The sequence below is a fragment of the Mus caroli genome, chromosome 5 (assembly GCF_900094665.2).
Source record: "Mus caroli chromosome 5, CAROLI_EIJ_v1.1, whole genome shotgun sequence".
In the NCBI taxonomy this organism is placed as follows: domain Eukaryota; kingdom Metazoa; phylum Chordata; class Mammalia; order Rodentia; family Muridae; genus Mus; species Mus caroli.
In genome coordinates, this window is record NC_034574.1 from 85481211 (window position 1) to 85494695 (window position 13485).

The 13485-nt window shown below is 45.7% G+C and overlaps 2 protein-coding genes and 1 pseudogene across 4 annotated transcripts in view; 2 read left to right on the forward strand and 1 right to left on the reverse strand.

The window, feature by feature from the left end:
* Positions 1–2618, reverse strand: part of Cxcl11 (C-X-C motif chemokine ligand 11) — a 5504-nt gene extending 2886 nt beyond the window's left edge. The window contains exons 1-3 of one of the 2 annotated variants that reach the window (XM_021161762.2): positions 2142–2420; positions 1334–1539; positions 293–569 (exon numbers count right to left, since the gene is read on the reverse strand). In XM_021161762.2, coding sequence (XP_021017421.1) covers positions 293–353 — 61 coding nt within the window. In that variant the 5' untranslated portion in view covers positions 354–569; positions 1334–1539; positions 2142–2420. Of the gene's footprint in view, positions 1–292; positions 570–1333 lie in introns of both variants that reach the window. The other variant, XM_029477278.1, reaches the window with a different exon arrangement.
* Positions 1–13485, forward strand: part of Art3 (ADP-ribosyltransferase 3) — an 84642-nt gene that overhangs the window by 31730 nt on the left and 39427 nt on the right. The gene's annotated exons all lie outside the window — the stretch shown is intronic.
* LOC110294893 lies at positions 1295–2830 on the forward strand (annotated as a pseudogene).

Genomic DNA, 13485 nt, shown 5'->3' on the forward strand with positions numbered 1-13485 from the left:
GATGGTTGTGAGCCACCATGTGGTTGCTGGGATTTGAACTCTGGACCTTCGGAAGAGCAGTCGGGTGCTCTTACCCACTGAGCCATCTCACCAGCCCCTTATTATTATTTTTTATTAGATATTTTCTTTATATACATTTCAAATGCTATCCCGAAAGTTCCCTATACCCTCCCCCTAGAACTTCTAATATGTGAAATTAAGTAAATTTTAAAAACTGTATATTTTAGAGAAAAAGATATTTGAAAAGTAACACAAGGAACAGACAGACTCAGAAGCTAAGGGCACCAAATACCTTGAGCAGCTGTGGCCCAGATGATGGCAGCCAGGGCTATGGCTGTGACCTTCCTGTTCATCTCAGCAGCTGCTGCAGCTCTCTACCTGGGCTTTGGAGATCTCTCTTTGCAGAGAGCTGTGGCAGCGGGAAGGCTGAACCTGAGGAGTCTGAGGAGCTTTTATAGACCAGCAATCCTCAGTCAGGACCAGGAATTCCCCTTCTTGACTCAAGTAGCTTTCTTGCCTCCTGGAGTTTCTCTTTTGTCCTTAAGTCAGCGCTGTGACTGTCCCCTCTGCTGGAGTTAAGAAAAGGTGAAAGCACTCAGCAGCTGCTCAGGAGGTGGCTTTTCCTAGAAATGCTTTGATTGTGTAGGAATTCTGGGCACTGAGTCCCACCGACTCAGAAAGAGGTTCCCTGTCCCAGGCAGCTCATCCTGCCGCCCTCACATAACCACACATATATGGATAAGGCATATATTATACATACCCGGTGACCTTCATCTATCTTGACTTTTTTTTTTTTTTTGCTTCCAATTTCATGTCTGAAACACTCTCCCCATAGCAGTACATTGCGTCTATTTTTTTTAAAAAAAAAGTTTACACTTTTCCCTTCTTTTTTAAAAAAAGGCATCTCTTAGTTGCACTGAGTTGTATGCTTGTATTCATCCTATCAAGGACTATAAAAACAAAATCACCGGCGTGGCAACCTCGAGTGCTCATTCGTGTTCCTAGCTTTGGGTGGCTGACCCAGCACAGGCTGTCATTACCGCCAGCTCAGAAGGCACTGCATCGCTTGGCTGGTGGAGATGTTGAAGAAAAAGCTTGATGTTTTATTGAATAGAGTTCAGACAATTGAGAAGATAAGCGGGAACACACACACACACACACACACACACACACACACACACACGCTCTACCCAAGATGCAGAGTGGGAGGAATTTAAGACTGGCAACAAGCAAGCTCCTATTCAGACATTCGTACTTGGTGCCGATGACCAGGAAACAGTAAAATAGTCCCAAGATGCTGATGGGTATGAATTACACTGAAAACATCACTTACCTGGATGGAAAAGGCATCATCTTCACTGGAAGCTCAGGGCTGCAGATTGTACACCTCAGTAGGACAGAGTCCTTAGGATACACTTTTCATCCCAAGGATTCGCCTTCCCTGAGAACAAGGCTGTGTTCGGCATCCCAGTTTAAGGGTGTTGATGTCTTGCTCATGTCCCCAATACCCAAGTATGTGGGGGAACTTTGGGAATTCCTCTTGAGAAGTGGATACAAAGAGAGAGAGAAAGAGAGAGAGAAAGAGAGAGAGAGAGAGAGAGTCTCTGCTTTGGTCTCCAGACTTGCCACAAGCTTGAAAACAAGGTATCATTTTGTTGCTTTGGAAAATTCATATAACGAGAGACTTCCACGCTGGAAACCATTTTGGAAACAAGAAGGCTTGCAGCGTGCCACTCCCTTCGTAGCGCTGGCCAATGTTGGAAATCCAGAAAAGAAAAAGGCTCTTTATGCATTCAGTACTATTCCCATGAGGCTGATGGCTGGAGCGGAGCTGGTAAGCAGCCGGTGTCCCTGAGAACCCCTCCGGAGAATCTAGGAAGCACGCAGCTAGAGAACAAATCCCTGCCCCTGAGGAAGAACCAGCCAGCCAGCCAGTGTGTGCGATTTGAATGAAAAGCAGGTAAGGAAACAGTCATCCACAGGAAGGGATAACAAGCCTCCAACAGGCCTTTCCATTTTGCCTTTCGGGCCCTGAAGTCCAAAAACATCTGGTGGTCATCACTGGCACACATTTCTACCTCACCCTGGCCAAAGGAGGCTTCTCTGATGACCGTGTACCCATCCCGCCCACTGGACACTACCGGTCAGTTTCGGAGCTTTCGGCCGAGGTGGTGGAAGACGACGTGGAGAAGTCTAAGGTTACTCTGAAATGCTTCTTTAAGAGTCAAGAAGTGATAGGAGCCATCGCCTCCAGCTTCTGGTCATTTCTGTGCCCCTCGGCTGCCGTGTGACAGATGACATTAAAGATGCCTTCATCTCCCAGACACAGGAGCAGCAGATAGAAGTGTTGGAATTACAGCGCCCTGGGACGTCAGATTGCCCAGCCTGGAGCAGCACATTTTTATGTTGAACTTGACATAGGAGAAAAACTTTTCCACAGAATTAAAAAGAAGTTTCCTTTGCAAATTGGAAGGGTGGCCCTGGCCAGTGAGGCTAGTCTCGTCATTCCTGAGAAAGCTGACCGGAGAGATGGTCAAACCAGTAAGGAAAAGGAGGAGGCCCGGCTTGCCACTTCCAGAAGACTTTGAGCTCTCTGACTTTGGACCATTAACCAAGGGAAGGGCATGCCACAGTTCACACGGATGGCACCAGATGGCACAGGAGGTTGTTCCAGCGTATTCTTAAAGTGAAATCACCATCTCCTGTGGGGGCTGCCTCCCCACCTCTTTTCACTATTTCCCATGGACCTGCTGGCCGCAGGAGGCCTAGGGTTGAGCATTTTTTAAAGAAGCCATTCTGAGATACCATGATATGTTAAAAGAGCGCCTGCTGTGTATCCCTAAGAACAGCTCTGTTTCCCTACATCCTTACAAACTTTTAAACCTTCGAGAATGTGTGTGACAGCTCATGACTGTAGTCTCAGAAACTGGGGGGTTATGGCAGGAGGATTGCTGTGAGTTCAAGGCTAGTCTGGATGGACTACATAGTGAGTTCCAGGACATTCTGGGGGATGGTGTGAGACCCCTCTCACCTCCCCACCATCGCCCTCCCATGAATGCAAAAATAATGTTCCCCGAGTCTTGTGACTAATAAAAAGGGAGCACTTTTCTAAGATTGAAAAAAAATTATCATTGTCCCTTGTTCCTCTTAAGTTTTCTGAATCTGATTTAGGTATGTCACTTATACAAAAACTAGCGAGTTCAAATCTAGGGCATTTTTAAAAAACAGACCTTAAGGCTGCCGCTGGTGGCTGTGGTGACGGTGTGCACCTTTAATCCCAGCACTCGGGAGGTAGAGGCAGGCAGATTGTGAACTGAAGACCAGCCTGGTCTACAAAGCAAGTTCTGTATTTGTAGATCATTTAGGAGAGTGCGGGAACAGAGTGAAAAGAGGCCCTTCTTCCTCCCTGACGGTGACACAACACAGGTGACATGTAGGGCTGTTACCCTGTGCCACCCTGGAAGTGGAGGGGCTGTGCCCACCATATGCATATGGCCGCTTCTGCTTTCCCTTAGAGAGAAAGCACACTGTAAATGCCAAGGACAGTATCTTTCAACATTCACTTCTGGTCCTCAGATGACAGATGTGACAGATGCGAGCTGAGGCAGGCAGGGGCTGTTCACTTTCTTACCGGGTTTCCAGGAGCTAAGGAAAAGCCCAACCTAAGGGTGGGCAGCTGTTCTCTCCTGGGCTTCCCGTCAGTAATCCAGTTTCCTGGAAAATGCCACCCTTTTACCTCAGTCCAACAAATGTTCATTAATGTTCAAATGTATCGACAGCCCTGGCATTCTTACAGATACGGTCACCAGATTCCTTCTCGTGCACTGCAGATTTGTAACCTTTGGCCTTGTGCGTAGGATTTGTGTTTGCTCTGCAGACAGGTGGAGGAGGAGGGTTCCGATAGGAAGGTCTTTAGGATTTGTTCTGACTTGCTCCCAGCCCAACAGTCTGGTGTCGCAGGAGAAACGCTTTCTCTCGGAATACCCCTCACCTACAGATCTCCTGATCTCTCTGTGTAAATATTGGTGTATCTGACCGGGAGTGTCCCACTCATTTCCTGTTCTGAGCTCTTTAAATCACCATCTTATCTTTATGATTTTTTTTTAATGTGCTCTCCTGCTATGGAGCTCAGGTTGGCCTAACTCGTGACCATCCTCCTGCGGCATCCTTTCAAATGCTGAGAATATAAGGATATAGCATGTGCCAGCATGCCTCGGTTTTTGCTTATTTTTTAAAAATAACATCTTTTCATATTCTATAATGATTATTTCTTCTAATTTTATAGCACTGACTATCCTCGCCTAGCTTATCCAGGAATAATGTAAATTACATCCGTGGTTTTAAGTCTCCAGTAGCCACATTTGAAAAGTAAAAACAACTGAAAATAATTTAAGCAATATATTTTATGTAACTCAAATCATAAAATCTATTGCCTAATGAGCAATAAATAAAATGAGATTTTATTTATTTATTTTTATTAAGTGTTCAAATTGGACCAATCGCATGCCAAAGACTTGGTGCTCATAGGTGCTTAGTAACTGCCATACTGGACGGGAGGACCTAGTGAGTGCACGCATTGCATGTTTCCTGTGTCCAGGCTGCCGAGATGCTCACTCTAAAGTAGCTCAGGGTGAAGGACAACAGCAGGAACCATGATTTTGCTTCACAGAGCTGGCGCTCCAGGTGGTCCCGACCCCCACTATGAGTGCTGAGAACTGAACTCGGGTCCTCTAGAAGAGCAGTTTGTTCTCTTAACCACTGAGCCATCCCTCCAGCCTCCTAAACGCCACGTTCTGCCCTCCCAGTGCTGTTGGCCTCTTTTGTTGTTATTTCTTAAGTTGGAATATATTGGCCACCTACTCAAAGTTTCCCATTAAATTTAAAAGAATATCCCAGGAAATGAGTCTAATTTCCGTCTTTTTTTTTTAAAAAAAGTATGATCTGTGTGGTCTACTGAGCTTTCTGTTCCTGTAATAAAACACTATGACTGGAAGCAACCTGGGAGGACAATGCCAGACTGTGGGAGGTCACAGTCTGACATTGAGGGAAGCCAGGGCAGGAACTCAAGCAGGACCTGAAGCAGGACTGTGGGAGAGTACTGTTTCTCCTCCCCACTGCCTTGCTTCTCGCTCACTTTAACACACATCCCAAGACTTCTGAGGAATAGTTCTGCCCACAGTGGGGTGGGCCCTCCTCACATGAGCCAGGAATCAAGACAGACCTGACCACAAGCCAGTCTGATGGATGAAGTTCTTCAATTAGGATTTCCCTCTTACCAGGTTGCATTAGGCAGTGTCAAGTTGACAATAAAAACTTAGCCACACAGTGTGGTCCATGTGAGCTTTAGCAATGCTTCGAGATGACTTGTTGACTTTAAAACACCAGGGCTGAGGGTGCAGCTCAGAGGTAGATCACTTGCCTAATGTATTTGTAGGCTCTATGACTGAGTCTCAAAATTCCCTGCATAGGCTCCGGATCTAAAGAGATGAATGCACGTCACCTAAGTACACCGTTAACTCTCCATTCAGTAAGTTTCAGAAATGCACAGTGACTCCCCCCACCAAATGTCAGTGCCAAGGTCTTTCCTTCAGTTCAGTTGCGAAACGTGGACTAGAAATGGAAACTCTAACATCTCCTTTTATTAGAAATCAGCGTGATGTAACAGGATCCTGTTTGAGGTTATAGAAGACGGATGACTCACTCCTATTCTGGAAACATTGCCAGAAGTCCAGAATAATGTGCCCGGACTGAAGAGAGCGATAGCCAAATGCAGATCCTTTAACCTATGACAGTACAACACCTGCTGTTCTTTTCTATAACAATACAATCATCTTAGAGAGCTATTAGTGAATTTTGTTGTTGTTAAGACATTACCACTGTGATTTCCTGACATTACAATACTGACCCAGTAGTCAGAAAAACCCTATACACTGTATTTAAAGTGTCTGTCAGACCCTGAGTAAGACCACAATGAAGGAAACAAATAGAAACTAGAAATAAATCATAAAAACACAAAAGTCCACTAAAACACAGAAAAAAAATGTGCATTTTTTTTGTTGTTGCCAAAAAGAGCCCCAAAGTGAGGGTGACTTTTGAAGAAGAAGAAAAAAAGTTGTTTCTGAACTTAAGCTTAATCTTCCGATAATTTGACATAGAAAATGTTTTCAAAACCCGCATTCTGCTTATGCTGTCTGGTATCTGAAATAGATGTGTCAGGGGTCACATTTTATAAGCACCACTTTGTGTTTGATGTGTGCTGTCCCAGGCATTACAGCATTGGGCATGCGCACAGGAACAAGGGGCCATTTTAGTAGTCCCCACTGTCTGACTGACCACCCCCATGCTTGACAGAACCATTATGAGTCATGATTCCCTGCCTTGCCAGCATCCCAGTAGGGACAAAGTCACAACTTCAGCTCAGCTCACATGCACAGGCTGTGCTGAACGTCTGGTGCTAAAGGGACTCACTTTAGTGTCTGAAAGGGAGAGGAAGAGAGACAACTTTCGGCTCCCAGAGATCAGAGATTTAAAAAGCTGTTTATTTTGTGTGTTCGAATGTTCACATGTCATTGGGTACACATATATATGCATGCGGGGGCCTGAAGTTGATGCTGATCATCTTCCTGGATTCCTCCATTTTATTGGTTTAGGCGGGTTTTCTTGCTGAACCCAGAGCATGCCAATTCCGGCTGGTCTAGTTACCCAGCTTGCCCTGAGGATGTCCTGAGGATACCCTGGCACTGGGACTATGGGAGCTCTGTCACATCTGCCTGGCTTTTATGTGGGTTCTGGGATGTGGACTCCAGACCTCATCTCTGCCAGGCAAACATCTGCTGCATTGAGCCATGACCTCAGCTCCTGATAAACGGGTATTGAGAGTTGGATCTACTGTACCCGTTTACGCTGGTCTGGTGTCAGCTGTCTCCAGCTTGTTCCTGTCCTTAAGAGACTCTTATTGGCTGTGTTAAATCTACTGTGTGTTTTGCTCTGTTAAGCTGTGGGTGGGTTTTTTGTTGTTGTTGTTGTTTTGTTTTGTTTTTGTTTTTGTTTTGTTTTTAACCCTAACCCTAAATTGACTGAGTCTGAGCTACAGAGAGCTTGAGCTGAATATTTCTCTACCTTCCTAAAATAAATTATCAGATATAATAGCAGTCATTGTTTGCTTTTTTTGTTTTAACCCAGGAAAGCACAGCACATCAACATTGTTTTATGTATGACCATGGGATGTTACTTTTCATGAAATCCACTGCCAAGCTAATTATATCAGTACATAAGTAACCCATGCCAAGCTGTCCACTTATTTCATTTTGAAAATGTATTTTTAAGTAATTGTGAAAGAAAGAAAGAGAGAGAGAGTCAGAGATAGAGACAAAGACAGACAAAGAGAGAGAGAGACAGAGATATGAGTTTAAAGACTAATTAATTTGGAGTTTTAGGTAAGTTCAAAAGACCATATGCCAAAACTCAGAACACAGGGCTGGAGCCCTGGAGCAGTAGTTAAGAGCACTGGCTCTTTTGGCTGAACCAAGGACTCGGGTTCAATTCCCAGCACTTCCATGGTGACTCAACCATCTCTGACTCCAGTCTAATACCCTCTTCTGGTCTCTGAGGGCACTGTTGTGCCCTGAGTCCACGGGAAACCCAGACCAGCCCAAGAATTACGAAAGAGTTTTTTATAGTTTCAAGTTCAAACTCAGATGGCCAGTCTCTCGAGTCTCACCGAGTGAATGCTGGCAAGTGACCCTGAGTCCAGAAAAACACTGGGTTTATATACAGTATGGTTAGGAATTCCCTGAATGTTCACAGAAAAGGGGGGTGGAGAGCTGTAACCATTTGGTGGGATGGAACTGAAGCCCGGAGTGGGGACGGTAAATGGGTGTCTGTTCAGGGACTAATTTCATGGACGTCATAACTGTCTGTGACCCGACCTCTGATTACCTTTTCTCCATGATTTTAAACTCGAGGTCCTAGTCTCCCTTGAGCTTGTTATTTCTCTAAGGTCTCAAGGACAGGCACCTAGAGAGTTCTGCTGCTTATCAGAAGGAGCGTTGGTTTTTGGAACCGCAAAGGTGGGGAGGATGTCTCACACTGTCTCCTCAGAATGTCCTCATTAAGGGGGAGTTTTATGGGTAGTACCATTCTAATGATAGGGGAGCCCCAGGCTGCTGCAGGAGGATGCAGCACAGAAACCAGCTGTCTGTATATGGTGCTTGCCTTGGGCTGGAGGGAGTGGGAACGCAGAGGCAAACGTCTGTACACAACACTGAAGTCTCTCTAGTATCAGTAATTCGGGGGTTACAACAGCAGCAGGCACATATGTGATACACAGACATACATGAGGCAAAACACCCACACGCATGCAATGAAATGGAAAAGCAATTCCAAACACAGGGCGCGTTTGCGTTCTGTAACCTTCCTGGCCAGACTGTCCCTCCTCTCTGTGTCCTCACACTCCTCCGGGAGTTTGCTGTCATTTGCATGTGTTTGAGCCAGGAACAGTATGTAGTACAAAACAACTTCAGTGTCACCATAAGCTTCAGAGAGAGCATTTTCCTCCCAACAAAGGCGGCTCTATGCACCGCCTTCTGTTGGCCACCCAGAGCGGAACATGACCGCCAGGGCGATGGAGATGATCATGTTAATTTTCCAAGCTGGGAAACAGCATGGCCATTGTTGGGGACTAGAAGCACGCGAAAGAGTAACATTGAGCAGCATTGCAAACAACTCGTGGGTTCAGTAACCAGTAACGGGGCAGCCTTGGACAAGGGAGAGGGTCGGGGAAGCAGATGTGGGTGACACCACTCCTGGTCTAGCTGGAGGGTCTTGCTTCAAGGGACGAGTCCTGCACGTGAATATGAGACGAGCCATGTGTGCAAGGTATGATACTGCATTGGACTTCCTGGTATTTCAATGGGCTCTGACTCAGGTAACCAGTTATAGGGAACATTCCTACACATGCGGTTTGCCAGTTTGAACTAAAGGTTAACTAGGCCTCTTGAAACTAAGAGACCCACTCAGAAATGTAACAAAGGAGACTGGAAGGACATTATTGTGATTGCAATATTTTATTATATTCAACTTAACTGACTTTTGCATTCAAGACAAGAATAACTTTTTTAATACTTAGAGAAGCTATGAGTTTAGTGGGGTTGGTTGTTTTGGTTTTTTTTTTTTTTTTTTTTGAGTCTTATTTCTTTTCAAATAAAGTAAATAAGAGTTCTGTCATTTCCCTGCTTCCTGTTCTGCCTGAGACCTACACATTGTTTTCTTCCTGTGGTCCCAGCTTCCTAGCTCTTGGTTTTAATGCCTAGAGAAGTGAGTAGTGGAGGTGTGACCAGAGAATGATCTCCTTCCAGGTTTGTTGCCCACCTCTGACCTTACATCTGTACCTGTTGGTGACTGGGTAGCAAGGCAGATGGATGGATGGATGGATGGATGGATGGATGGATGGATGGATGAATGGATGGGTGTATGGGGACCGAGATCATGACTGTGGCTTGTTTGCTGTCTGCAGTATGCCGTAGAGTGCACACTGTGTCTCCAGTTCCACAGTATTTCAGTAAGAAAGAACATATCTTCTTTTTAAAGAAGAAAGCAAGGATTCAAACATGTGCACAATGCTGTCTTAGCCACTTAAAACAACTTATAAGAAGCAGGGTCAGTAGCAGAGGTGAACAGCACAGGAGAATTCCTTCCTTCTCTGTTGCAATAGGAAGGAAGGGAGACCTCAAAGGCCTGGCCATAACTCAAATGCCGAGGCCTCCCTGACAAAGGAAGATTAGAGCAGGAGGCTGAGTGTGTTCTCATTGGTCATGTTTACCTTCTGTGTCCCCACCTTGACCAGCAGGAACAACTCTCAGAACAGCCAGTGCATGTCCCACAGACAAGGGAGAAGGTGACAGACCTGGTGTTGACACTTGGCTGAGATGGACAGGAGCTGATGTCAGTCAGCCAGAGCTGATGTCTAATGCAGCAGGAATCTGCATCAGATGGAGGCCAGGCAATATTCCATAGCCAGTGGAGAAGAAGCAGACAAGGAAACAAAACCAAACTTAACCAGGTCTGAAGGTACCAACCCCTAGGGGGTAGAGGCAGGGGAATCTAATCTCTCTGAGCTAAAGGCCAGCCAGGTGGTATACACAGTGAGACCCCGTCTCAAACAAACAAACAAACCAATGAACAAACAGAAGCAAAACCCCAAAGCTTGTCCAGCACTGGGACAACGTTTAAAACTGAAGAACGTTTAAAATTGAAGAAAAAAAGATATATGAATGGGGTAGAGTAACCCTGGGGTAGTCTGAGATACCAAGCTGATCTACCTGGAGTGTGACATGGGATCACGTTACTCAGAGAATTAGTTAAATAGAAATTTGGCAAAATGCATATATTAGCACTTGGAGACTTGCTAACCGGCACAGTTTTAGGAATCAGTCACTGCCTATTCACTCATAGATTCAGATGTATTCATCTTGATCTTTCTGTTTTCTTGTAGCAAAAACACCCTCATTATTTAAGAGGTGTGAAAAGTAAAAGGGATTTCTCATCTATCTATGCACCAAGCGTGGGATCCCAGGCTGCTGCAGAAGCAGACTATCGGTACATTTCTGTACTTATGGCTTTTCCTCCTATGCGTTGAGTTACGTTTTTAAACAGAAGCAACTGGTGGTTTAGCTTGTTGTTGTTGTTTTTGTTGTTGTTTTTGTGTATTTTTAGTTTGTGGAGAGGGTGGGTATTGGTGCACACACTTGCTGAAGAACTTCCAAAGGTCCTGGCTCTTTTAGTTTGAGCCTTCCTACCCTCCCTTCCTCCCTCCTCCCTTTTTCTTATCATAGTCCAGACTGTGCCTCAAACTCATAATCCTCCTGCCTCAGCCTCCATGGCTAGCTTATGTTATTGTTTCTTTCATTTGATTTGTTTTGCTTTTGAGACAGGGCCTCACTGTGTAGCCCTGGCTTTCCTGGAATTCACTATGTAGTCCAGGCTGGCCTTGAACTCAGAGACTTGCCGGATGTTGAGATTATTATGCAACCTCTCTCCTGGCCTGAGGTTTTGTTTGCTTTTTAACACCTATATAATTTTTTAAGATCCTTTTTTGGCCTTAACATTAAAAGAGTATCAGCTGAACCCTTCTTGCTTTTCTAAGTACAAACCTGTAAATGGCTTTTTGCCTGTCTGTTCTCAATTAGTTTTCCCATGTGTAGATATCTCAAAAGACAAAGATGTGCTGTCCCCTGTCTGCCCCTGAGTTGTCTAACTGTATGCCCAGGCCATTCCAGATTGTATGGGCAGCTAAGTCAAAAAACTAAGTGACTTGGACAATCTAGAAGAGGAAATAGCAGTGTTGAGTAGCATTAAGGGTGGAAACTGCGTAAGACTTGGCTCTCAATCAAGCGTGCACATGTTTGACAAAGAAACGAGGGCTACAGAGTAAGTTATCTACGGGATGGACACTAGATCTGTCACACTAGCACAAATGGGCCGAGGGGATGGGGGGCCAGTGAGGTGCAAGACATCTGGGAGTCAGTCGGGAGTCGGTCCTTCAGGAATCAGGATGCCTTTAGATGCTAAAATGGTGACAGTTCACTTTGTGGGGTCCTTTAAATCAGGAACATGGTCTGTTGTCATACTTCCCCTTCATTTGCCCTGTGTGAAAAAAATGGGAAAGGGAGGGATGGAGGAAGGGAGGAAGGGAGGGAGGGAGGGAGAGAGAGAAGAGAGGAGAGAGAGAGAGAGAGAGAGAGAGGGGGGGGGAGAGGGAGAGAGAGAAAGAGAGAGGAGAGAGAGAGGACAGTTATTGGTCCTAAGCCATGTAAGAATGCTCCCAGACCAAGGCCGGCCACCACACCATGTGCCACCCTCACACAGGGATTGTCCCTGCCTGCTAGACTTGCTTCCTCTCTTCTAATAGTTGATGTTTCCTGTTTCAGAAGGGAACACATTTACAGTTCTAAATCAGCAGTAAGTTCTCTTTAGTTTTCTTTTAAGTCTGGCTGATGCTCCCACAACAGCTACTTCATGGGGGTTTCCAGCTTTGGGAATAGAGGCAGAGTTGCACGTTTGGTTACAGCATCTTCCATGCCGCAGGGAGGAGCTCTAGCCTCTCCGCCAGGCTATGCGATGGTTCACTTATTTAATAGTGCTTTAAAGAAGACAGTGTGCTGGCTGTAAGTGAAAGCTTTCTTTGCCGGGTCAGCTCTTATCTAGGAGGGCACTTAGGATAAATTATGTCCTGTCTCCGGTTGGTTTTGTCCTTGGTCCTTGTTTTTTGGACATCTTACAGCTGAAAACAAATTGCTATTGCTTGTTTTCTATCCCATTTAGTATTCTATGGCGAAAGAAACTCTTTTTTCAGATAAAGATGGTTAAAGTGAAGCCGGGTACGGTGGTTCACACCTTCAGTCCTAGAACTCTGGCAGAGACAAGTGGATCTGTGAGTTCGAGGCCAGCCTGGTCTACAGAGCAAGTTCCAGGACAGCCAGGGCTACACAGAGAAACGATGTCTTAAAAACAAACAACAAAAGGCTGTATTGAAGAGAACAACAGAAGAGACCGTGTGGAGCAGAGGAGGAAGGAAGAGGCCTGCCGCAGTCCATGGGCTTGATTGCACAGGCATGTGAGGAGCCCGCCCCCACATTCTTCCAGTTCTTCCTTCCTTGAGACTTGCCTGGTTGTAACTGTCACCTCTTCCCACGAGATGTGGAAGTCTTTGTGTGCACAGTGAACCCAGCTGTGCATCTATCCACATTTTCCTGTGAGACCGACTGGAAGAGTGGTTCAGAATTTCCCTCTGAACTGTGGACGTGACTTTCCACCTCTTCATGGTATGCTCATTGTAACTTCAAGCCACAGGCGATGGATGGACATGGGTTCACAGACCCGAGGGTTACCTAGAAGATGTGTCTAGGAGGAAAGCATGGATTTCCCGTGGGCTCTACCACTTCCAGACTTGGCATTCCAGAAAGGCATAATAGACACAGGTCTTACGGTCCCACCTCCTGAACTTCACTCACTGCCTGGCCTGCCCTCACCACTGAACCTTCCTGTTTTCCTCAGCCATAACAGGCCGACTGCTTGTTGTAGCTCAGCTTTGAATAGAACTACAGAGTGCTAGGCACGGTAATGCAGGACTGTGCTCCCTGTACTCAGGAGCTCAGCTCTGAGCCATCTGGGCTACATAGCAAAACCTTCTCAAACAAACCAACAGACAGACAGACAACAAACCCCAGACAAACATAAAAGAGGCTAGAAAGGAATCTCAGGTGGGGAGGGCTTGCCTCGCATGCAGGAATCCCTGGGTTTGATCCCCAGGACTGCATAAACCAGGCTTTGTGGCACATGTCTGCAGTCCCACTACTGGACAGGCAGGCAGAGGGCAGAGGGCAGAGAGCAGAGGAGAGAATTAGGAATTCAAACTCATCCTTAGCTATATGACAAATTGGAAGTCAGCCTGGGCTACAAGAGACTCTCAAAAAAAAAAAAAAAAAA